Source organism: Alosa pseudoharengus, unplaced genomic scaffold (genome assembly GCF_046254945.1).
Source record: "Alosa pseudoharengus isolate Yale_2024_CS ecotype anadromous, Long Island Sound unplaced genomic scaffold, YU_APseudo_1.1 YU_APseudo_1.1_scf_22, whole genome shotgun sequence".
Taxonomy (NCBI): domain Eukaryota; kingdom Metazoa; phylum Chordata; class Actinopteri; order Clupeiformes; family Clupeidae; genus Alosa; species Alosa pseudoharengus.
The window spans coordinates 25,882,314-25,904,762 of NW_027468680.1; the positions used below are offsets into that span (position 1 = coordinate 25,882,314).

Below are 22,449 nucleotides of genomic sequence, written 5' to 3' on the forward strand. Positions count from 1 at the left end.
ACTCTTGCTTCGTTGCTCCATATGTAACAGGGAAGAATCAAAGAGGCTCTGTCGCTAACAAGCCAAGATCTTACTGTATTCTGTTTGACATGCGTAGGCTAGGCAGCAGAGCAGGCTTGGGAGGGGGCCACACGTGCTCCTTGTACGCTGTGGGAGTGTGCCATCGTGGGGCACGCTCAGCTCTGTGCCCAGCCAATGTGCTCCTGAGTGGCATACCAGGCTGTAAAGAAGCATAATTGTTTCTTGTAGGACTCTCTTAAAGGTGCTAAAACAAGCACAGTCCATTGATCCCCCCCCCCCCTCCCTTTTTTTTGGTAAGGAATCGATTTATTTTTTTCTTTGCCAGGATTGCACTCTACCCCATGCTGTGGAGTGGAGTGTGTGTGTGTGTATACACTCTGCTGCCAATTTATTAGTTACACAGACTTCCTAACATCAGTCCATCAGTTCCATGAAGGTTGTAATATTCAGTATTTGTTTAAAATCATTGACCAATCACCATCAACACTTGTTGATGATACTGTTTCTGATGCTGTTGATGCCGATGCTGCTGATGCTGTTGAGGTGCATTGGACTTGGGAAAGATTGGAAGTGTTTCTATGATTTTGACCATCCTATTCCAATCAGTGAAGCTAGGTCTCGTTCACAGAAACACCTTTGTGTTTACTAAAACCTCCAGACTACAACCTCCAAAATGATCACACAGATGAATAAACTCTTGTGTGTGGTTGTCTGCCACACATGTTCACAGTAGAAAGATTGCAGAACTTGATGTTAGTAGTGGTAGCTAATGTGTAGCGAAGTAGTGGCAGGTTATTTTGAAGCATAATTGACTCATTCATTGGATCTTTGGGACCATTTAAGTTGGGTTTCAGTGGATAAAAATTAAGACAAAGATGAAAATGTTGAGCTTTTTTGTCAAATGCCTCTAGTTCAGCATCTCTCCCTGTGAAACTATAATGCATGTTATGGCAGACATTGTGTGTGTGTGTGTCTGTGTGTGTGTGTCTGTGTGTGTGTGTGTGTGTGTCTGAGGCAGGAAAATATTTGATCAACCATGCAAACACATGTGCCCTACAGATGGTTGGGAGACGTGACTGTGACAGAAGGACAAATAGGTCACACCTGTGTGCGTGTGTTTTTGATGACAATATTCATCCACCACAGACACAAAACACTCATTAAAGCTGTTTCATCAGTTTAGAAATCCAGTTTCAGACAGATGATTATGATTTTGAAGTCTGTAGTTTTGACAGCTGGTGTATGATTAAAAGGGAGGACCTTTCTGGTTTCTTGTATACAGTTCACTGTACTTGATATTCCTTTCCTTCCTGTTACTTGTTTAATTATAAGGTGCAGTTTGGTCCAAGTATCAGGATATTATTTTTTTCACCCCATTCTTTTCAGTCAAGTTGAGAAGATATATCACCAGTTGACCCAATATCTCTGAGATGGTGGTCATTGACTCATTGCTGATGCTATGGCTTACTATAATTAATGTTTTGATATAGGAAGTCCTAATGTTCCTCTTCAGAGTGCTGTGTCATCTAGTTTCTTTAAATGATTAGGGAAGACACTGCCATATTCTACATAAGTACTAAAAAACAACTCCAGATCTCCTTTCAGTTTTAGTGAGTCTGTTCCTGCCATTCAACTCTGGACAAGCTGGGAAAGGATGATCGCCATTGCTGCACTCTGTGCTCCTTCAGTGAACTCGGTGAGCCCGAGTCCACGTCCAAACCTCTGCACATTCTCCCTTTACTGTACTGAAGAATGGGGACCCTTCATGGCCGGGTGTCCGGGCACGCATTGCACTCGGTCGTTCCCTTGTCAAGGCCTTCAGTGTCTTGGCTGGACAGGCACTGCTCTGAATGCAGCTGAATGGCATGGAGGATCGCTGCAGTGTTAGGCCCGCTTTGTCAGAGACAGAGGGAGGGCCTGGGCACCCCCCACCCACCCCCCTGAGCCATCATCGGCGCGCTCCAGCAGGAAATCTTCAATGGCACGGTTCATCCCTGGGCGAGCCGTCAACCCCACATAAGCACATTCGTACAGCGCGGCCCATTCAGAACCTCAATACAGGCAGTGTTTGCTGGGGAGTAGGAGGCAAGAGGTCGCTGCAGCTGTTTGCAGCTGTTCATCAGCATTGGTCAAGACCTCTAGGATCTGCTCCCACCTCCCCAGAAACGCTCCAAACAAAGGCTCTTTTTGGGGGCCGTGAATAACATTAATATTACACACACTTTTATTTTATCTGCAGCAAGAGGTTGTGCAGGACTGAAAGAAATGCTATGTGGAGCTGACAGACAAATCATTCTCTGAAGAACAGCAAAGCAAAGGGCTCCTCTGCTGAGGCCCAGTATCTCATTTCTCTTTCTCAGCGTGTGAGAAATTGTAATCCAGATTTGAGATCTTCTGCCTCTCTCTGCATGTTTCCCCACATCTGAGCAAGTGTTTCTGTGACGCCTCCAGCTTTTTAAATGGATTTCCTCTCTCAGATGTAACCTTGTTATCAATAGACTCTGTGCTGTTTTATGTTTGCGACAAAGGAGAAGTTGGTTCCATTTGGATCCCCCCCCCAGGCTGTTATCAGAGTAACCCCTCAGCCTGAGACGGCAAGCTCTCTCACCCTTTGAGGTGTACAAATGAACGACGGCATAGACAGATACAATTATGAGTCCCCTCTTCATTCACCACAGCTTTCTCTTCGGTGGAGACGAATGCTAACAGAGCACGATGCAGATGGCGCTGTATCATCAGGGAGGCATTGTTTCATTTTGGTGTGAAAGCACCCCCCCCCCACCCCCCCCCCCCCTCCCACGATTTGGGCCCTTTGTTTTCATTTCCTGGATTGACATTGCATGTAGCGATTCTTTCTCTCTCAGTCTTTGTTCAATACTTTTCTTTTGCATCATTCAGCTTTCAGACACGACACACGCCACTATAGAATGCCTTAGACTGAAAACAAAAATGTGTCAGAAAGCAGGGAGATCTTTCGAATAAGAATAAGTTCTGTATTGTGGTAAACCATATTTCCCTACTCGGCTGCCTCTGCGCCAACTGTACCAGCTGTGTTCCCTCCCTGCCAGCCTTCCCTCCTGCATCCCCCAGGTGTTGGATGGTGAAAGCTATCGCACACTTCTGGAGTGTAATGATTGATCACAGAGAAGTGTAGAGAGGAGCCTGATGTAGCAGTTTCCCCAGGTGGCATGATGGTGATAAATTCTCCACTGCATGAGCTCTTGGTGTTTTGGAGCCTGGATCTCATGCATTCAGTATTATTTCAGGGTTTCAGGGTGTATGAAAAATTGTATATGTGCAAAAGCAATTCTGTTTATTTAGTTAAAACTACATTCTTTCTCCACAGGTACTGTTTTGTGGTTGCCCTGGGATACCTCACCTTCTGCCAAATCACCCGTGTCTATGTCTTCGACTATGGCATGTACTCCGCAGATTTTACTGGGTAAGTAATGAACGTCCAAGCTCATTGCACAGGTCATGACATGCCTACAGGTCTCTAGTTCAGAGCATTTAATGAAGGACCCTGAGTCATATAATGAAGGAAATCTGTCAATGCCCTTTAAAGTTTGATATCTTAGAATCAAGATTCAATAGCATCACAGATCACCAAAACCACCAGTCCTTTAACTCACGACTTTGAAAACATTCACAATTGGTCTATTTGCACCCACACAACATGAAGATGCATTCATCTTTTTTTCGTTTTTTGGTTGTTTACATTGGTCTGGAGCTCCGTCTGAGAGACCTCATATGCTGTGTTATTTTCCACTGATTCACCTAGAGGCCAAGCCCTCAGTATGGCTGATGGCTTCAGGATGTCAGTGGTGTATATATAATAGGAGTCTGAATAATACATGACATTGCGATGGAGACAGAAGGGCTAAAAGTGACCGCTATGATATAACCACCCACTGCAGTGAAAAAAAAAAAAAAAAAAAAAGGGTGACATGTGGGATGGAGATGAATGGAAAGATGAAGATATGTGAAGAAAGAAGAAGTGTAGAGGACTGAATATGAAAGAAAGAGGAGACCGAAACTACTGGAAAAGCACCAGGCCATCTTTTTGATTGCGTCCTCCCCTCCGTGCAGCATGCTAAAGACCCTACGCCTTGCTCCTGAGAGCCCCAGGAGGATAAAAGGCTTTTCAGGGGGGATTCTGTCCTCATCTCTATGCTAAAGAGAGGCTTGCTTTTCAATTAGTGCCATATTATCCATGGTGGTCGATGCAGAAGTCAAAATTGAGAAGCCTGCAGGATGAAATGGGAACTATTTCCATTTTGAGGATTTTGGTGTGTCAGAATTTCCGTGATGTGGGCACAGATGGCTTAGGCATCCATATGAAATGGCGATTTTTGATGGCAGGCTTGTGTTTTCCCTTGTGTAGGCCCATGATGGTCATCACACAGAAGATAACCAGCCTAGCGTTTGAGATCCATGATGGTAAGCGCACACTTGTTTTCTTTATCAGACCTGTCTGCTCTGCTGGTTTGTACTGGATCCTAGGGGGGAAAGAATCTGACAGAGAACACACCGTTTGGAAAGACAAAAGGGAGAAGGAACATACCTTGGTATAAACAGACATTTTAAAAGTCTCTCTCTCTCTCTCTCTATCCCTCTCTCTATCTCTCTCTGTCTCTCTCTCTCTGTCTCTCTCTTTGTTCTGTCTCTCTTATATCTGTCTCTCTCTCTCTCTCTGTCTCTCTCTATCTATGTCTGCGTTCCACAATAGTGCAAGATTGTTCAGCACACCATTTTAAATATTTAGATGGCTTTTCCTATAATTTTCTGACGTCTGCACTGGGGTTTTTGTCGAGTCAGCACTTCCTCATTTTGTTTCACATGCAATGGGAACATCTGGTTTTACAGTGATTATGACTCGAGGCCTGTTCTGGTCAATCTTGTGAGGGTTGGGGAAGACATTGTTATTTTTTCTCGGAGTGAAGATCTAGTGTGAGGGGGAGCATTGGTCAGAGGCCACAGAAACTCATTACAGAACTTTAATTCTAATGCAGCCTTAAAATCAGCCAAAATATAGACTTGGCTGGAGCCACAGGACTAAATTGGGATGTTTTAGGATGTAGTTAAATTGTTGAGGAGTTCTCTGTCTGGCACAGAAAAGGGCCTGGCAGCAAGTTTCTGTTTGTAGGTGCCATGCGTTACCGTAGCATCTCCTATTTGTTTTAGCATTAGCATTCCTAATGTTTGTGTGTTTGGACGTGCCAGCACAATGCTGGTTGAGGCAGAGTAGCAGTTCTCAGATCTCTTACCTCACCAGACAGCTGTCCTGCAGACTCTGAGCCATCCTCCTCTTGCTGACGCGTTCCACTGGAAGCGCTGTGCAAGCCCGCAGAGAGTAAACATGCCATGTTATGCTCACTGATGTGCATTAATGAGCTTATGCAACCACAGTGGGCCCTCCGCTGTGTCCTCAGCTAGCTCAGCCCAGGGGATGGGTGCTCTGAGATCACACGAGCATCAGACTTCACACTCCCATCCCCCTGTTTTACCTCTGACCTTTCAACTTTCACCTCCGTTCCCCCACGGGTTAACTCCACTTCCTGTTGTACATCGTCATCACTTTTGAGCTAATTGGACAAAAGGGTTGGTGGCTTGTGTCCTCTCATCAGCACCGTTCTTTCTACGGTTACCAGGTTTCATTGAGCATTCCCCTCTTTTAGACCTACTACAGACTTAAAACAAACAGTAATACTTACGTAATAGTACTGTTCTTTAAAATATGAATGTGTGATATAGGCTACTGTTGAAAATGAATTGCCTGTTATGTCTATGGGGTCCTCTTTATGCTGGATACTGTATATGAATATGATATAAATACATTGATGAGTCTGCTGTCTGGCACTGCTGCAGTGTTTGATGCTGCTGTGAGATGCCACAGTGGAGGAGAGGCTACTGTGGGTGGAGGCTGGACTCTGTGTGTGCTGTTGTCGGTCACACATGATTGAGCACCAGCCATTTAGTGGCGTGGAAGCTGATTACGTGGCTAATCTCGTTATCAGCATGATAGTGTTGATAGATGGGGAATCACTCTCACACACACACACACACACACACACACACACACACACAAACTTGTCGTGTGCCCACGTCAGATGGGTGAATGCTCTGACAGACGGAGTTTGAGCGGTCATTGTAGATTCAGGCACTAAACTCAGATTCAGTCTCTCTTTCTTTCTTTCTTTCTTTCTCTCTCTCTCTCTCTCTCTCTCGCTCAAGCTTAACTGTCCAGTAAGAAAGGAATGCATTTTCCTTCCTATTTTTTCCTCAGCTGTATTTAGGCAAAACAGATTTGTCCTGCTGTTGCGTGTTACACAGCTATAAGATCTCCTTTTATCTTTGTTTTGTAGAAATGTGCTAAGAGCATTCGGAGCTCATGGCATCCGATGTTAGTTTTCTTTTTCTCAGTGGATGAGCTCCCATTGGTCCCCACTGTTGCAGTGTGAGTAAGGGTACAGAGTTGTGTGTGTGTGTGTGTGTGTGTGTGTGTGTGTGTGTGTGTGTGTGTGTGTGTGTGTGTGTGTGTGTGTGTGTGTGTGTGTGTGTGTGTGTGTGTGTGTGTGTGTGTGTGTGTGTGTGTGTGTGTGTGTGTGTGTGTGTGTGTGTGTGTGTGTGTGTGTGTGTGTGTGTGTGTGTGTGTGTGTGTGTGCCTCAGAGCCCCAGGTGCCCCACATACAGCTTCTCTGGGATGGGATGGTTACACACTCTCCTCCCTCCCCTTTCTTTATGATGGAGTGAGAAGATGGAACAATCCATAGCAATCTCAGCACTGCCAGCGTGCTGAACGACTACAGCACCCCACCTTCAACCCCCGCACTGGAACATATTGGTTCCACATGAAAACATGAAAACGCTCATAAACTCACCCCACACAGAGCCACTGTGGGCCCAGTTACTGGACGAGCGTCATTCGTGCTGCTGTAATGGGGGTCGTCAAGAGTGGTCATAGGACTGGTCATGTGGTGCAGACTAGAGGCTGTAGGCGGCTCTCCACCCTCATCTACTCGTCTGGGTGGACACACCGGGTGAGAGTGACGTTACTCTGAAAGATGTTACAGATGCTCATGTGGCCTTGCCAGTAGGAGAGACTGGGAGAGAGAGAGAGAGAGACAGAAACAGTGTGACAGAGAGGGAGAGATGGGAAGAGAGAGGGAGACCGAAAGACGAGATGAGAGAGGGGCAGGGGGAGAGAGAGAGAGAGAGACAGGGGAGAGAGGGAGACAGTGGGAGAGAGACAGGATGAGAGAGAGAGAGAGAGAGAGACTGGAAGGAAGCCCAGAGTGGAGGATGCTGCCAGAGAGGAGGAGAGGAGGTGCCCAGTCGCTGTGGCCTTGGATCACCCTGGGTACTCTCTCCCCTCCTCTGTCTCTCTCTTTCGTTCTCATGCACACGCACGCACGCACACACACACACACATTGGATGCCCAGGATGCTGTGTCAAACTTCTGATGAGCAATAACGTCATAGTTTGGGTGGAGTGGGTTTTCACAGTTATCTGTGATGTACACCTTTCAGTAATGTGACAGATCTTTCTATATTCCAATCCCTCCTTCCTAATTTGCCCCCTTCTCTCTCTCTCTCTCTCTCTCTCTCTTCCCCCCTCTCCCTCTCTGTTTTTCTCGCTCCCTCCAACCAGGCTTGGCGTGTAAGGAGGAGCAACTGACTCCCAGTCAGAAGATTCTTGCTGTAAGGTATGTGCCACAGGTATGTTAGTGCTCTTTTCAGGTTGAAAAAGTTCACCTACTGAAATACCACCCTTCAGAGGCATGGCCAATATTTGCCTTGTCCCCTTTCAGTGACTTGACATGTATTTAAAAGTAATCAACTTCTTCCATCCTACAAATTTGTATGCAACAGTCAGTCATTTTTGGGTGGAAAAAATGCTGAATTATAGACGGACTTTTAATCAAACTAATACATTTGGCTTAATCAACGCATTAGGCCGGGCGGTCACGCTTGCATGCCTTTAGGTGATGAGTTCAGCAGGGGAAATTGGAACGAGAAGCGCAACTAGATCATCATTTTGTGTCCCTTTGCTCTATTTTCTTGTTCCGCTGCTCATATTGATCACAATTACAGCATTTATTACCCAGTAGCCTGGAAATGCTGCAGACCAGTTCAAAGTTGCGTACAGGGGGATTCACAGCTGTTGCCTGGCAACCACACGTTCACACTGCACCGCATGGTGTCCTCGCAGGGAAGTGTCAGACTGGGGGAAAAAGTGAGACAAGATCACAAGCTCTGTTCTGGCTAATTAAAATGCTTATAACACTCTTTGTGTTATGTCAAGTCTCAGATGAACTCACCATCACATGACATCTTCATTGGATTGAGTCCAATGTTTCTGTTGTGCAGCATTTGTGCTTTTGTGTCTGTTTGATTTAGTCTGTTATGGATTGTCGTTTTTTTTTTTTTTTTTTTTTAAGCAATCATCTCCTCTTGTTATTATTTCCATAGTAACACCTGCATTATTTCTCTGGCACATTTAGTGGTTGAACAGGAAAACACTGCTCAAGTCACAGTGAGTTGGCTGAGCAACATTTCAGAGCCACCCACTCTCTGGTAGTGAGAGATGAGCAATTACCTTTCAAAGGGATAATGGTCTTGGCTGAACACTTCACCATCCATAAAGCTTACCTTTCCATTCCTTCACATTCTTTACATTCATGCGACTAATGCATGGTGCATGAATCTTCAAACCTTATTGCAGTCTAGAGCTCTAACAACAACAACAACTTTTAATCAGCTCACAGTGATGAAGCCCACTGACTTCAATTCAATTTTAGAGGTAATCTGGTAGCATGCAACTGTAACAAATTGTTCATTTTGTTTTAAAATAATTCCGAACTGGAAAAAGGTTGTTTGGTTATTAAATCTCTTGGTTTGAACCTCTCGCATACACATTGTTTTTTTTTAGGTGAACAAGAACTTGAAGGAGCTCTTTCCTGTCTGTTTCTGTTTTTTACTTTTAAATGCACCGTGTGGTACTAATGAAATAGAATGAAACATGGCAGTTGTGCTTGTGCTCACCCTGTAATGTCTGAAAGAGGCATCAGTAGGTTTTATTTTGGATTGACAGTTCGCTTTGTGTTTTTGTGCTTTCTTATGCATTCATATTCACCCATATGTAATGTTTTACACTCTGTTATTTATATGACCTGATTTATATGGTATTATACTTATAAGTTATAATACCCATATGTAATGTTTTACACTGTTATTTATATGACCTGATTTATATGGTATTATACTTATAAGTTATAATGCTCATATGTAATGTTTTACACTGTTATTTATATGAGCTGCATGTGTCTGACCTTTTGTATGGCAGGAAAATGCCCAGCTTACTGGAGTACTTGAGTTACAACTGTAACTTCATGAGCATCCTGGCAGGCCCCACCTGCTCCTACAATGACTATGTGGCGTTCGTGGAGGGCACGGCCTACCAGCCCAAACACCTGGAGTCCAATGGCAAGGAGAATGGGAAGTACAAGCAGACTGAGCCATCGCCCAAGGCAAGCACCACAAGTACCTCTGTCTGAATCGGTCACTATAATAGAACCAAGTACCAGGCACCAGTTTTTCCTAATGGAACATTTTAAAAAGGGAGTAAAGTCAAGGTGGGTTGAGCAAGTGCTATTCATTGGGAAACCGGCATTACCAGTAACCTAGGATTTACTTATAGTCTAGCTAACTGTTAAGGGATCTTGTCAGAACTTGTTCAGTAAACTATAGAAGTGTGCCCTTTTAGAAATGGGTCTGAATAGTAGAGAAAACATGAGGTAATGACCAGGTCACTAGATTCAAGAACTTTCAAGCAAATGCAACAGAATCTAGGTTTTGTCTGTGCTCTGTATTGAATTACATGCAACTGGTCTGCTGAGATAATTGAATTAGCTGAACAGTTATGGATCTCACAGCTTCTACATTTCAATATCTCTCAAGGTCTCAGATTTCCTTTAGTCCTCGAGTGTGCATATTTTGAAAAACTTGCTTCGCCCCACCAGCATATTTACTTAACTCCGGGTCAGGAGAATGATTATGCATACCTTAGCTTTGTGAGAGAATAGAGGAGGCCGTTTGCAAACAACAACAGAGAGGACGAAAGGTCACTTGCGTCCTGGTGAGAAGAGGGGGTTGCTTTATTCCAGGCGTGAGGAGGCCTTCTTTCATTGTTTTGACACAACACAAACGTGTGAATACGTGGTCAGCGCTTTTTTCCATTTTTCTCATCCCGCTGTGGCTCTCCTGGTCCAGTGCCGCTCCCAGGTCTTATCTTCAGGTTCTATTGTTTCGGCGCCAACCTCGCTGCCCTCCGCGTGTGTCCCGTGGAGGGAGGACGTTATTAAAACCACCCCATGATTGATTGCCACCATCATTTTATATCTTCATTCTGCAACACCTTTTTTTATGCAGAGGAATAGTTGTGCTGTTCTGTGCCCTTGCCAGACCTCATTGACCATTAAGTCAGCTATGATTAAACACCCCTCCTTTCCACACACACACACACACACACACACACACACACACCTCCAACCATACTCTTGTGCCCCCAGGAATCATTCCACATCAGGCAGTTAGCTTTTAATTGCTTTCCAATTAAGCCACTGATAGCTGAGTTGACTTCAAATTAATTGCACTGTACTTACATGCTATTTGCAGAGTATGAGGCCTCATGTGTGTATGTGTGTGTGTGTGTGGGGAGGGGGGTATGCTGAGATGACAGTTTTCCTTTTGTGCTTTCTGAACTTTCATGTCTTTTTTTGGCGTGTTCACGTGAGGAGTTCTTAATCATGCCTGGGCTGAGCTGAGTTTAGCGCGACTCCCCTGGGTACCGTTCTCCAGGAGAGATGAAGGGAGGCAGCCAGAGGAGGCCTGCACCAGAGGGCCCGGAGAAGCACTAGTAGACTAGTATAGATCGAGGCAGACCTGTGCTTACTGACACCATGGTTAGGATGAGCAAAGACTGCCCAGATCAGTGGGAAAAAAGAAGCAATGACTAAGTACTGTTTCACTGATAAAGATCACAGTGGAATCTGCTGTGACCTGTATAGAACTTGCTCAATGACTTTAAGTATGTTTTTTTTAATGAATGAATGAATGCTTCACTTGTTTTACACAGGTTAGTTCCAGGTCAATTGATATGAGTTGATGAAAAGGCCTTGTTGTGGGAACTGCATTGATCATGTGGGTCATTTCATCTGCTCTTTTCACAGAACGATGTCATCAGAAAGCTGGGCACGTGTGGCGTCTCACTAGGGGTCTACCTGGCAGTGCTCAGGGTGTGCCCGGTGGAGCACGTCATCGATGACTCGTTCATTGCCACCTCGCCCTTCTACGTCCAGGTCATCTACCTCTACCTGTCCATGCTGGCCACACGGCCAAAGTACTACTTTGTCTGGACACTGGGTAGGTGCCCCGATGAGCACTCTAACGGTTTGACCTGTGCTGCCTTTATTTATCCACTTTGCATGTATTGGAAAAATACACAGAGATTTATGACTGCCTTTAGTTCTGTTGACATAGCCACCAATCTTGTGTTGTTAAAAAAAAAGCTATGCACAGTCACGATTGACAACGTTGTTGTGCTTCTCCTTTTGCCTGATATTGTACTGCCCTCTACTGGCTAGCTGAAGTAACTACAGTCTCAATTAGACAATTTTCCATTGTGCTCAATGACTGCCCTGAAAAGAATCGACATGCCACTATAATTAGCTTTTAAGTTAATTGGTCTATTGTATTTCCATTTAACAGCTGACGCCATCAACAATGCTGCCGGATTTGGCTTCAATGGCTACAACAAAGACGGCACGCCAAGATGGGACTTAATATCAAACCTCAGAATAATGGACATAGAGGTGTGAAAGAAATACTGACAATGAAATGTTACATTAAGTGTTTTGAGATGAATGCTACCAACCTTTGGAATAAATTCTGGGCACATGATTTATGTGTTGAAGCATCACACTGAGTTTTTTCTAACTTACCCATCCCCCCTCCCATTTTTGAAACTTCAGTTCGCCACCAGTTTCAAGATGTTCTTGGACAACTGGAACATTCAGACAGCCCTCTGGCTTAAGAGGTGACCGTTTTTTTAATTTTATCTCCTTTGAGCAATTGTGGGAACATCTCAGTTGGCACATAATGCAATCAGCTTGAAGCACCCTGCACAGCAGTACTAACTCTATTGTGTGTGTGTGTGTGTGTGTGTGTGTGTGTGTGTGTGTGTGTGTGTGTGTGTGTGTGTGTGTGTGTGTGTGTGTGTGTGTGTGTGTGTGTGTGTGTGTGTGTGTGTGTGTGTGTGGTCGTCTCTTCAGGGTGTGCTACGAGCGCTGTCCCATGAACCCCACGGCGGCCACGTTCCTGCTGTCCGCTGTGTGGCACGGCGTCTACCCCGGCTACTACCTCACCTTCCTCACTGGCATCGCCATGACCATGGCAGCACGGGCAGTGAGTATTCAGCGTATACATGTGCACACACACTAGCACAGCTTCAAATGGACACAACAGGTCTGACCTTTATAGGGACATGGATCAAAGCTCAACAAACTTGAATCCATAGCATTGAATCTATAGTGTGACAAAACCCTTGATTTTAAATGCATCACAAATGTTTGACATTTACAGTTTCTCTGTGTATCAGTTTCTCTAACACTAAAGAATGGTAGATGTATCCATAACTCTTTATGATCCAAAAAAACGGATGTGTTTATGTGTAATACAGCATTTTACAGCCGTGTATAAAACACTATCAGTCTGAGACACGCCTGGGAAAGGCATGCTTGTAAAAGCTCTGTTGCAGCCATTAGTTAGCGGTAGGCCAGAGGCCCAGTCCCTCACTTGACAGAGGGGGTAATGAGAGCTGATGGACTGCTGATTTAACGAGGGGAGGCAGACAAGTAACAGCAGAGGCTGATTAAAACCAGACAGTAAAATGGCTGGGCCTTTTGAGGGGAGACACAGAGATAGACAGTGAGGAGGGGCTTTAAGCATGATAAAAAAAAAAATCATTGTAGTAAGGAACACATGAATGGAATGACGGGTGGAGTCTGTAGCTTGTCGAATTTGTCCATTTCTTAACTCTTCATGTGAATCTTTATTCTTTATTCTATTCTGAATCTTCAGTCTTTATTGGAAAATGAGGTTATGAGGTTCCTCAAAGCTTCTTGATTTAAAGTGCTCTTTAAAGGGGCTCTCTGAACGAAATGAGACGAAAGGGCAGCAGTGGTGTAAGAAGATGGAGATTAATGCAGGCTGAGAAGCTTTCTAAAACTTTTGAAAAAAAGTAGAATTTTCCCATTATTGTGGCATCAGCAGAAAAGTCTGAGGTCGATTGTCATCTCCGCGATCCGTTTCCACTCTGTGGAGATGATTGAAGCGAAGTCATCCTGTAATGATCGCTGTTAGTAACTTTAAAACCCACTCGCTCACTCACTCTGCTTCTCTCTGCTCCGAAAACTGGGTCATTCGGTGATGCCATCGCTCTCTTGCTCTCGGATAGGCCTACCTCTCGAAAAAAAGGGTTCTGTATTTCGTATTAAAGGGCTCAGTGTGGTCCTCTCTGATTTCATCGCTACTTTGAGCTCCTCTTGCCCCTTGTTAGCCCTCCAACTCCCTATCCATCCTCATTAGTGTCAGGAGTCTGGGAAAAGGGCCTTATTTTTCTGCTGTGTAAAATGCAGACAATAACATAGTGGACAGTTGAGAAATGGGGACATTGAAAGGAAATGTGGGCCTGTAAACATAACCCACTTTTTACTATCGTTTTGGATGCATTCACAGAATTGCTACAGTATCAGGAAATAAATATTCAATGGTTAGTGAGACTAGTTGTATGTTTCCAGTTGTAAGTGCGGCTTATGTACTGAAATTTGCCTAACATGTCACTGCCAAGATCTTGTCACCCTCCTTTATCTTGTCTGCTGACATGAGGATGTTTGGTCACTGATTTTCCAGTTACTGACAGTTACTTGGGTGCCAAGAAGCACTAAATAAATGTAATATATTGCGGTGGTTGTTGTTAGGTCAAATTTAGCTGGAAGTCTGGCGAAACAGCACAGTGGGGTACATTTGTAGATTGACAAGGACAGCTTGTGGGGAAATGTGCAGGTTGGTGTACGTCATATACATGTTTACACATGTAATAAGTTCCAACCTGTTATACCGGGTATCTATCTGATGATAGAAATGTTATGATGGGGTAGGCATGTTCCTAACGACCGTCCTCTTACCTGTGTGCAGGTGAGGCACAACGTGAGGCCGCTCTTCCAGAGCACGGCCACCAACAGGCTCGTCTACGACATCATCACGTGGGCGGGCACGCAGATCGCCATCTGCTACACCGTGGTGCCCTTCGTGCTGCTAGCGGTGGGGCCCTCGCTCAAGTTCTACAGGTGAGCATGCACATTACCTCTTGACCTTGCCAAGGCATTTATAATGTATTTCAAACCGCTAGTTCCACAATCATTGTGAAATGGCAGAGTGAGGATGTTGCTAAACACTTTTGTGATGGTCATGGTTAGTGTCATGAGGAGGGTTGCCATATGCATGGGTTGAAATCAACTGATATAATGTTTATATAGTGGGGTGTCTCTATCCAAAAACACAACAATTTAGGAAATGACCTCTGTCTTCAAACACACAAACACACACACACACACACACACACACACACACACACACACAAACAGAGAAATGTTGATTTTGGAGGAAAGCATCCCACCATATCATGTACATTGGCTCACTGAGGTCACAAAGTTAGCAGCCCTGAAAAGTTTGTTGCCTCCCTACAGGCCTTTTGTAATATCACTGAGTGAAGCGCTCCGCTGCGCCCGTTGTGTTCTGTGCATCACTGAAGGAAGGGTGGGCTGCGCGAGTGAAGGAGAGGGAGCATTAAGCGTTCCTCTCGTTAACGAGACAGTTTTAACGCTCCGTCAGAGATAAGGGCTTATTCTCAGGCTGGACCATTAAACAATTGGCGGACGCTGGCTAGCGCCGGAAAACAAATCTGCGGTGGTATCTCCTCGTGGGGCTGTTATTAAATCAGCGGAGGAGAATGTAAAGCACTCTCGTTAAAGACTGGACGAGGAGGAGGACAGGGGGCAGCATTAGGCCGCGGGTTTGTGATTGGTGAGAGCGCCGGAGAAAATGGGCTCTGACAGCGGGGCTCCGTCCAGAAGTACTGAGAGGGGCAGTGTTCTCTCTCGCTCCTTGATGAGACAGACCCCCATTAACACCCCGCTTTTAAGTGTGTCTGGAGAGAATCCGCATAAAGTGTGCGGTAGAAAGGTTCCCATTTAAGGATTTTAGAACGTCAGTGTCAAATCCATAAATGGTTATGTTCTACAATTACACGCAAGAGTATGTGTCTTGATGTACAGTATGACATGTATTCTGTTAAATGCCAAGTTAAAGGGAATGACTTACTATACATTGTCTATGACCAAATAGTTAGTTTCACTCTGTCAGACTCGCATGTGGCTCGACCACATGTGCATTGATCTGCGATGTCCTTTAATGGATTAAGGGGTTGTGCTAAAGACCAACTCTGTTAATCTTGTACACGTTGCATGCTGAGTACTGTGAGCTCATGTCTGGTGTGTTGTGCCCCATCAGGTCGTGGTACTGCAGCATGCACCTGACTTGTCTGCTGGTGGTGCTGGCTCTGCCGGTGAAGCCCAGGCACCAGCGGCAGAAAGAGCAGCAGAACAGCCTGCACCAGGACGGCACCATGAGCAACAGCTGCAACAGCTGCAACAGCCTCCCAAACACGGACAGCAACTGCAACCAGAAGCAGAAAACCACATGAGTGGGGAGAGGCTATCTCCATTCCCCTGCTCCTTCTCAAACACACACACACACACACACACACACACACAAACACACACAAACACACACTGATACACATGCACGCACTCGCATGCACACACACATACATATACACTCACACACATATGCACATGCAGGCACACTCAAGCATACAGCAACACAGGTTTGGGGAGAACCTCTTATGAACACTACCGAGAGTGTTGAGAGTGCTCGCCCTCAACCTGAATGGACCAGACGAGCAAAACCAACCTACCGACCGACCAAGCAAGCAAGACTCCACCAGATGAATACACATGTCAGAAACCAGTCAGCAGAACAGCTGACCCTCAAGTAGCAGCGAGTGGCCACTGCGATCATGCTTTAGGCTCCTAAACGACTAATCTGTGCAACCGACCAGAGCGAGAAGCTTGCGGTGGCGGCAACGTCAAACGAGAGTACGCCAATCTGGTGTGAAATATATAAATATAAATATATATATATATATATATATATATATATATATATATATATATATATATATATATATATATATATAAATATATCAAGTAATAAGTGATTACACTAATCTCGGGACAGGGAGACCATTTCCAGGGCAGGGAAAAGAGAGAGGAAAGTGTATGTGGTTCTGAAGTTGCCTTAAACCCTCTATGTACTCTCGGTGGCAAGCTTGAGATGGCGTTGGAAGCAGGTGTCTGTTCCAGCCTCTCCCAGAAGAATTGACTGGTAGGGCAAGTCGGCGCACATAGAGGGTTTCAGTCATTGTCACACAAACAATGCAACCTCTGTTTTAGACGTTGAGAGGCCTACACGGGTCTGTAACAAAAAAAATGTTTTTTCTTTTTTTTTTTAAATTTCGTCAATGCCAATTTCAAACAGGCCTTAGATTATCAGATTATCTCAATGTTTTTTTATTTCCGGAGTTCTTTTTTTCTTCTGTTTTTCACATCCAGCCATATCTGCTGCTTTCTTTCTTTGCAGGCGAAAGGGTATGTGCATTTACTTTGTACAAGAGTGATGATTGTGTCGATTGTGATGATGATTATGGGTGATGGGTGCTAGAAAGGGAGTATCTTCTTCATTCTTCAGTCTGAAAGCGTTTGTTTTTTTTCTTCTTCTGTTTTTAAAGGGCTTTTGATTTAAGGGGTTTAGCGTGAACCACATCAGTCATGTTTGGTTTCCTCAGGGTTTTCACAGTTCCAGTGTTCACACAGTCCCACTTCACTGGGATAGTACAACACATTTTAAGCCCCATTCTGTTTGAATGTCTCGCACGACTCACATTTATATTTGCTCTGCAGTGATCTTTAAGGTTTGTAAATTTGTACAATGTATGTTAGGGAGAAAAAACTATTCTTGTTTGTATTTAGATACACCTAATATTGTTATTAGAGTATATGAATGGTTTGGCAACGTAGGGTTTTGTCATACTGCCCAACTGTCTGGAAACCCAAAGGCTTTTTCCATCATGGCTTTGGCCCCATAATTGAGAGACAAAATGACTCCCCTAAAGCGTCCAAGGCCTTGCTCTGTCTCTCCATATCTGTATTTTTAAAAATCTTTTTTAAAATCACAGTGACACGGCCACACTGAACCTCATAGAACCATTGGTACCTGCCATATCGGCACCAGGTATGTAATAATGTGAGTGACGTCAGACTGCTTTACATTACTGTATCCTTGTGCCACCTCCAGGCACATTCTTTACTCCACTGGTTCAGATAACCTCTCTGAGCTTTCTTGATATGAGGATGCCTTGAGTTGGTCCTGCTGCTCAGGTGTGGAAGCACCTATTGCTCTTTGTTGGTTAAGAAAAGAGCACCGCGAAGTACTTACATTACTAACTCTTGTTGTTGATATGGCCAGACCCTAACCATGAATTGAATATAATTGGGAGTCAAATTATGCTCACTCAGAAATTTCTTATTTTTAAATTTTTTTTTTTTCGTTTTTCCCCCCTTTTTAGCACCTCTCAGATGTGTCTAACACACAATTCTGTTATTACCAGGGGTGGTCAAACCACATACTGCAATGTAGGTCCAAAGGCCTTAGGAAGGGAAAGACTTTATACTGTATGTGACTCAGAAAGGCAAAGAGTGCACTGACCACACACCAACCAGCAGATCAATGCAAAACTGATAGAAATGTCCAAAGTGCCAAATCACGGGAGGCGCACACATGTTGTATGTCGATACAGAAAACAAAGATTGAAAATCTGAAAGTCTTTTTGTGGGTTAGACTAGGTGGAGAAATTTCTATTAATGTACTTTTGGAGAGAGTCCGATTTATTTGGTGGAATAAATAAAAATACGATAGAATTATTTTTAGATGTTATGAGTGAAATTTGAGAAGAAATGAGGAAAATGGAGAGTTCTCTCTCCCCCACCAGTTTCTTGTTTTCTGTTACTTTATTCTTTTTGTGCACTTTTTGCTATGAATAAAAAACAGTGCTAAACAGACTAACTGCCAGAGCAATGCAAGAGAACACAACCGAAGCCCAAAGGGAAGTGGACTGAGGAAGGGGAACAACTGGCCCAGTCATATGTGAGGTCATTAGCTGTATCGCCGGCCACTATGATCGCCCCATACTGTCAAGTACAACCCTGACTGTTCTGACATGGTGTCCAATGAAGAGAGCGATTAGGATATAGACACACTTTTTGGGCCTTTGCTAATTTGGCCTCTAGACCATGGCAGTTTGTTCCTCGGTCTCAGTTCTTAGTAGGGATGGAGGCATTGTCCTTACGTGTGTGTGTGTGTATGTGTGTGGGTGTCTGTATGTTTGTGTGACAGTGGTGTCAACCCGTGTTTAGAAACATATATCATGTGTGGAAAAAAACAACCCTCAGCTGTCAACCCTAAGGAAATATATGATTAAATACATAAGATATTAATGCTGATTTATTTGAATTGGGGAACCACCCCATCCCACCCAATGATGTGTTTATTTGTCTGAACTGAAAATTTGTATCACTGTTATTTCGTACTACCCCAATATCAAACTCTACTGTCTGCCATGTTGTTAATCTGTATTAATCTATCGGCTCTATGTCACAGGACCACTGATTCAGATACTGTTGGTGAACAAGTACACTGGGGTTTCATTTGTCAGGGTGCTCAAAAGCACTCGCACAGTTTTGTCACTCTTTCCCTTCTCCTCACCGCCCTTCCACTAGTCAGTGGTCTTTCCAGACTTGGACAGATCAGGCCAAACCACACCAACACCTCACTGGGCCTTATTTCTAGGCGCCAGTCACATGTTGAAAAGATGGAAAGAATCTATCAAAACTCTTGGAATATCTTGGAATACTTATTTTGGTTACCATATTGAATGATGGTCTGAGGCTTTTGAAACTCTGTTTCTTACCATAAGCTGAATCTTACCTTCGCAGGTTAGCACTGCACATGGCTGAACATGATTCAAACACCCAAAGAGTTGCCAATAAAATCCTGTCAGATTATCAGAAGCCTCAAGGGAAAGGATTATCATGACCACATCACATTGAAGAGATCCTTGTGTATGTAGGCTACACTGCGTCAGGGGTGGTTTGTTGAGAAGTTTTGTGTGGTTGGCAGTTTCAGTGGTTAAATCATGCAGATTAGAAAGTCAAAGAAAACCCAAGTGCTAGATTATTTCAGCAGCCACCAGGAGCCTCTTCACAAACAGACCACCTGGACCAGAATAACTTCACAATAGGAGCCCAGATTTGGCTTCCCTGAATTCATGTTTTCTTTCTTTTTGGGGAGAGGGATTTTTTTATTTGAGTGACCGTTTTACCAGTCATTTTACTTTTGCTACAAAATGTATTGTGGTGATGGTGTGTTCTCAGATAATTGTCACTTTTGTCAACACTGTGATTCATTAACTATTTTATACTTTATGGTAAAAATGCTTTATTTGTAACATTTGTGTGGCTGTGTAGGGACATTTGTACCTTTTGTCTAAACGTGTCATTTGTATTCTGGACAGTGTTTGTTGATGTGTTTCTTGGCAGTTAAACCAGCTGATTAAAATACTCATTTTTTCACATTGACCATTATTGATTTGTGTTTTCATCACTTAGGAGGGGGTAACATACATCTTGAGTAGGCTAGGCTAACTGATGCTGTGTTTGAGGTTTGCAGTGGCAATGCATTAATGCAAACACATTGTATGGGCCTAGGCTATGCAATTTCTCCCCTTTGAAGTTACCAAGTCGAAAACAGCCTACCAATTGTCTTATGACAGATCAAGTTAATTGCTAAATGGGAATCCATTGGTTTCAACTGCAGGTAAGTTACAGTGCACGTGCCTTTGCCGCACCTACTCCGTTACAGTAGGCGGAGACGGGTGTAGTCGAAATTAATTTTGACCACCCCCTCGAACAAAATGGCTGTCTCTTTAAATATCGTGGGATATCCACAAGACCCAGAGTAACCAAGAAAGAACAAAACAACTATTCAATGGATTGACTTGTTTGACGCTCCCTGGCATTTCTTCTTGAACTAGGTAATGCTATTAATTTATTCTCTCATGAATGTCACGAGCTCTGCAGCCTTTTCGCCAAGTTCCTGTTGAGCTACATTCTTGAAGTTACGTTAACTTAGCTGCAGTCTTACCCAGTTGTTGTTTTGAAGTCTCTAAGGTTTGGCGGAATATTGATATTTTTAAACCACCTAAACATAATTTTGTAACTCCTAACTGGGAAGTCCTGAAAATGTTGTGAAGGTAATAGTCGGCTAATTAGAATGATGCCTCGCCACGAGTGAAATATTCAAACGTAGCCTAACCTACCCGACCCTGAACACTATAGAATTGATCATGCTGTTCGTGCAGTCATCCCTGTGATATGGATTGGTTGAGAATGACAGCTGTAGTCTAATTGACACGAATTGGTTTATTTATATCTAACAATAGACTTCGGTTGTAAACAATGAGGCAACATGTGTCAGCTGACAATGTCCCAGGTGAATGCGAAATTTGAAATGGAACGAAAGGAACATGCTACAAGGTGTTCAAAATCAGGTGTGTATGTGTAGCGCTAGGCCTAAGATACGGGTTAAAAGTTTTTGTGTTCAAAATCGGTCTCTTGACTTCTCTGTTACGGAATGATGTAATAAGCAAACATCGTGGATGGAAATGTCTTCTCAGCAGCTTTTGCGCCTGCATGACAGCTAACCCCCACCGGTATATTTTGAGATGTTGCTAAATCTGTGCGGGCTGCCTTCCCCAAAAGCGGTTGTCTGTCTTATGTTTCACTCGTCCAAGTAATTATGAAGGGACAGTGAGATGTTATGTTAATCCTTTAAGGACATTGACAACATTTGGCGATTATCTGTCATCTTTCTATAGCTTAATCAATTAAGCTACTCACTTTCAAGTCTATCAGGTTTCTGATGGTGGCAAAAAGAGGAAATGGGTAGCGTTACAACTCACCCAATAGCTGCAGATTTATTAGTGGAGCATGTAATGTATGCTAATCGGACGCGTGTGCCCAGTGGGTCATTGTGTGTGTGTGTGGCTGTGTGTGTGTGGGAGTGGGTGTGGTAGGAGATTGGGCGTTTTGCTCCCATCTCATGCATCATTCATAGCACCCAGGGATTCTAAGAGGAGGAGTGCCTCTCTGTACTCAGATTGAGTGACAGCACACAAAGAGCAAGACATTGACTGAACAGCGCAAAGGGCACAGCACAACTTAGATCCGGAGGTAAGGCTGCCTTTGGCTTATGTGTTATGCTGAAGTGTCACTGCAATTCAGTCAGTGTCTGGAGGTGACATTTGTGTGTTATCTCCTATGTGTCTTTGTTTTGCGTGTGTCTGTGTGTCGTAAGCGGGTGGCTGAGTGGAGGAGGGTGAAGGTTGGCCCCCATTCAATCAGTGGAACTGAGGGAGCTGGCTGACTGCACATTGATTGGCCCTCCACACATTGTCCCCCCCAGGAGAGCAGCTGTGCTGCTGAAGGGTGTGTCAGCAGAAAGCCCAAGCTGTAAACAAAGGATGGAATCTCTTTCATCCTGTTGATTCATTGTTGGATGTTTGAGTAACTTGTTATTCTTATCATAGTTGATGTTATTGATACAGGCCTAATAATATCTCAAGAGGCAAATCAGTTAGACAGAGGACAGGTTGACAGAAACAGCCGTAGTGTTTGTTGCCGCCGTAGTGTTAAGGGCTGAGTCGTGTGGCTTGGTTCAGATAGCAACAGTTTGCCTTATCAGCAATAACTACTTGCCTAATTGTGGGATAAGCAGATTTAGAACAGGGCTTTTCTCTCTCCTTCATGGTTCAGTACTTAATGCCATCACTGCAAGAGATGACTGTATAAGATATTAAGGTGGGTGATATAAAGGCTGTGGTTGTGAGTCTCATGTTCCCTGAGAGGAATATCACAGAAGGAGAAAACACACAATCTTGAAAGATAGGCCTATCACTTCATTACAGGCTACTGGTCTTTATTACTGTTTAGGTACACAACAGGGTCTTTCATCATTTCCTGTTAATGGTTTCTCAGTTTGTACAAACTATGGTGTGTTCCTATTTTAGCTGACAATTTGCATATTTTACTGCTTTGGATTCAACATTAGGAAGATATTATGGGCCCTAATTTA

General features: G+C 44.0%; 2 protein-coding genes across 6 annotated transcripts in view; both read left to right on the forward strand.

Moving 5' to 3' along the window:
- The window catches only part of mboat2a (membrane bound O-acyltransferase domain containing 2a), a 56,850-nt gene extending 36,955 nt beyond the window's left edge, over positions 1-19,895 (forward strand). The window contains exons 4-13 of the mRNA XM_076299503.1: positions 3,368-3,463; positions 4,406-4,461; positions 7,673-7,727; positions 9,368-9,551; positions 11,253-11,445; positions 11,791-11,894; positions 12,054-12,118; positions 12,354-12,486; positions 14,278-14,429; positions 15,652-19,895. Of these exons, the coding sequence (XP_076155618.1) occupies positions 3,368-3,463; positions 4,406-4,461; positions 7,673-7,727; positions 9,368-9,551; positions 11,253-11,445; positions 11,791-11,894; positions 12,054-12,118; positions 12,354-12,486; positions 14,278-14,429; positions 15,652-15,844 (1,231 nt within the window). The 3' untranslated portion in view covers positions 15,845-19,895. The remainder of the gene's footprint in view (positions 1-3,367; positions 3,464-4,405; positions 4,462-7,672; positions 7,728-9,367; positions 9,552-11,252; positions 11,446-11,790; positions 11,895-12,053; positions 12,119-12,353; positions 12,487-14,277; positions 14,430-15,651) is intronic.
- A 331-nt stretch (positions 19,896-20,226) lies between these two features.
- Positions 20,227-22,449, forward strand: part of kidins220a (kinase D-interacting substrate 220a) — a 49,356-nt gene continuing 47,133 nt past the window's right edge. For 4 of the 5 annotated variants that reach the window (XM_076299504.1, XM_076299507.1, XM_076299508.1 and 1 more), the window contains exon 1: positions 20,227-20,350. The gene's annotated coding sequence lies outside the window, so the exon portion shown is untranslated. Of the gene's footprint in view, positions 20,351-21,461; positions 21,549-22,449 lie in introns of those variants that run through there. The other variant, XM_076299505.1, reaches the window with a different exon arrangement.